This window comes from Pinus tabuliformis, chromosome 6, assembly GCF_031772625.1.
Source record: "Pinus tabuliformis cultivar Carrire ecotype Pingquan chromosome 6, CPIR1, whole genome shotgun sequence".
NCBI lineage: Eukaryota > Viridiplantae > Streptophyta > Pinopsida > Pinales > Pinaceae > Pinus > Pinus tabuliformis.
In genome coordinates, this window is record NC_142292.1 from 881,801,389 (window position 1) to 881,804,093 (window position 2,705).

Genomic DNA, 2,705 nt, shown 5'->3' on the forward strand with positions numbered 1-2,705 from the left:
CTCCTTCTGCATTCTTAATTGAAAAAATTCTATTCCTCTGCCTATGTTGGATCATAGCTTGGTGAAAGAATTTTGTATTTCGCTCGCCTTCCCTTAACCAGCGTACCCTTGATTTTTGTCTCCACAAAATCTCCTCTTGTTTTCTTCTCTCCTCTAGCTGACTGATAATACGCCCTTCCTCTCTACTCTTCTCTTCGTCCCTGCCCTCCAATATTATTTTTTGCTGGATGTCCTCCATTTCTCCTTCTAATTTCTACTTAGCCTCCATAATATTCCCAAATTCTTTCCTATTCCATTCTTTGATTCTTTGTTTGAGTTCCTTAAGCTTCAATTGTATAGTATGCATTTTCCCTTTGCCCCTGCTAGTACATTGATTCCACCAGTCTTCCAATTTCTTTAGAAATTGTGGATCCCTAAGCCAAAAAGATTCAAAGCGAAAAGGTTTCTTTCCTTTGACCTGCTTGATATCAACATCTAACCGAATGGGCCAGTGATCAGAACCAAGGCTAGGGAGGATTTTAGCTTCAATGAACACATCCCGATTCAAAATTTGCTCCGATAGTAGAAATCTATCCAGTCTGGAGGCAATTTGATTCTGTCCTCCTCGACGATTGTTCCAGGTATGTATTCCATTCACTGTATGAATATCTACTAATCTCAAGTCCCTAATCATATCGTTAAACTCCTCCATGTTCTGATCCTCTCTCCTTACTCCCCCTCTCTTTTCTCCTAGATGCCTGATCATATTAAAATCCCCTCCCATCATCCACGGTATGTTCAGGATTAAACTTCTCATAGTGTGGAGGTTCTTCAAGAAATCTTTCCTTTTGCTATGATTGTGAGGCCCATATACCCCGGTGAACAAAATTCTTTCCCCCATCCCTACTAACCGAAACAGACCTGAAAGTATTCTAGGTAAAGTAAACCAATGTTCAAAAATGACCTCTTCCGGGTTCCACAAAATAGCCAATCCCCCTGCTGTCGCTATTGCATCTATGGCCATAACCTCATATCCTAATTTCAGTTTCCTTACAGTTTCTGTCACCTGTTGGCTTTCCATTTTCGTTTCCTGAATTACCATAATACTTGGCTTGTCTTTCTTTACTCTCTCCTTCAAATATCTCTGTTTCCCTTGACTATTAAGTCCCCTGATATTCTAGCTTAAAAAAATCATTTAAAACTTTTTAGGAGTTTGTAGAAATACCTCTGACAGAGGTATCACCCTTCCAGAGTTTACGAGAGTCTCTCCCACTGCTTGGATTGATTCATTTAACGTTCTCCTCCCTTTTTTCCTTCCGCTCTTACCTTGACTGTCGTCTGCTAGACTTTGGGAGTCCTGATTGTCTTGATCAGACCTGTGTTCTATAAATCCAGCCTTCTTCTCCTTATATCGTTGAAAGGTTTCCTTATACAACTGTTTCTCTTTTTCTGGGATGAACCTTTCGTCCAATTTTTTCCAATCAGTGAGTAACTTCTTCAGTATTTTTTCTTCCTCTGTTCCCACTTCTTTTACAATTTCCTTACCCTTCTTTGATTGATCTGTAATAATATCATCACGTACTCCCTCCTCCCCTTCCGGCTCTCTGCTTGGGCTTCTACTTTTTCTCTTTCCATCCTTTATGATTTCCATTGGAGCTGTCGCATTGATCTCCATTTCCGGATCCATTGGAGTTGTCTCATTACTCTCCTTATCCTGTTTTCCGCCTTCAAACTCTTCTTCTTGCGTTTGAAGGATATTGAACTTGTTTTGACTTTCGAGTGATGAATTCCTTTCCGTGGAGTGCATTTTAGGAGCCCCAAGATTTGGTTTCCTTCTCCTCTGTACCTCTTGGAAGTCAGGTGCTTCTCCTTCCAGCCCTTCTCGTGTTCTAATGTCCTCCTTCTTGTCCTGTTCTACTTCCACTACTTTAATTTGTGGACAATCCCTTGCTAGATGCTGTCATGTATATGGTCATCTAGCAAGGGCTTGTAAGTATATTTTTCTTTAAAAAGGACTATTTCATAATTTTTTTAATTATATTTTTTGAAAGATTGTCATAAAGATTATCCTAATGTATCTAGTAAATTGATTTTATTATTATTTATTATTTTATCAATTTTTAGGTTTCATGCTTTTCATTACGTGTTATTTTAACTTTATTTTATTGAAGATATAAAATTTGTTAGATTAAATTTTTTTAGATAACATATGATAAATTAAACATGACGTGAATAATATATTTTTATGAAATGAGAAAGATGGAAAATGTTAAGTATGAGTAGTATATGAAGTATGATCATTCAAGTAGATCCCATGTAGTACAATGTGACCAAAGTCTAGACAACACTTATCTAAAAACAATTATGTCTCCTATGGTACAAAGAGTCAATAATCTAAAATATTTATTGCTAAAAATTGTTATTAGATCATACCATGTATTACATTCATGACTAGGTAATAAACCATGACACCATGTCTAAGCAAAAAACCCACACATGAGAGTATATTTCATCAACTAAAATGATTATTATAAATGAATTCCATTTGCGATTGCATGTTGAGGTGTAAGTAATAGGAGATGATATAGGTTGGAAAATTCATTTGAAAGAACTCATGAGTGATTTATGGTTGGATCATCGTGTATTTGAAGGAAGAATAAAAAAAATAGGTCTAAATTAGAAAAACGAGCAAAAGAATTCATCCAACCGACATCATCACACATGAA

The 2,705-nt window shown here is 36.6% G+C and overlaps 1 protein-coding gene across 1 annotated transcript; it reads right to left on the bottom strand.

Annotated features, from left to right (window-relative positions):
• Positions 1 to 253: 253 nt before the first annotated feature.
• Positions 254 to 1,060, bottom strand: LOC149261699 (uncharacterized). The gene has a single exon (XM_089370589.1). The coding sequence runs from the start codon at positions 1,058 to 1,060 to the stop codon at positions 254 to 256; it is 807 nt and encodes a 268-aa protein (XP_089226715.1).
• Positions 1,061 to 2,705: the final 1,645 nt, after the last annotated feature.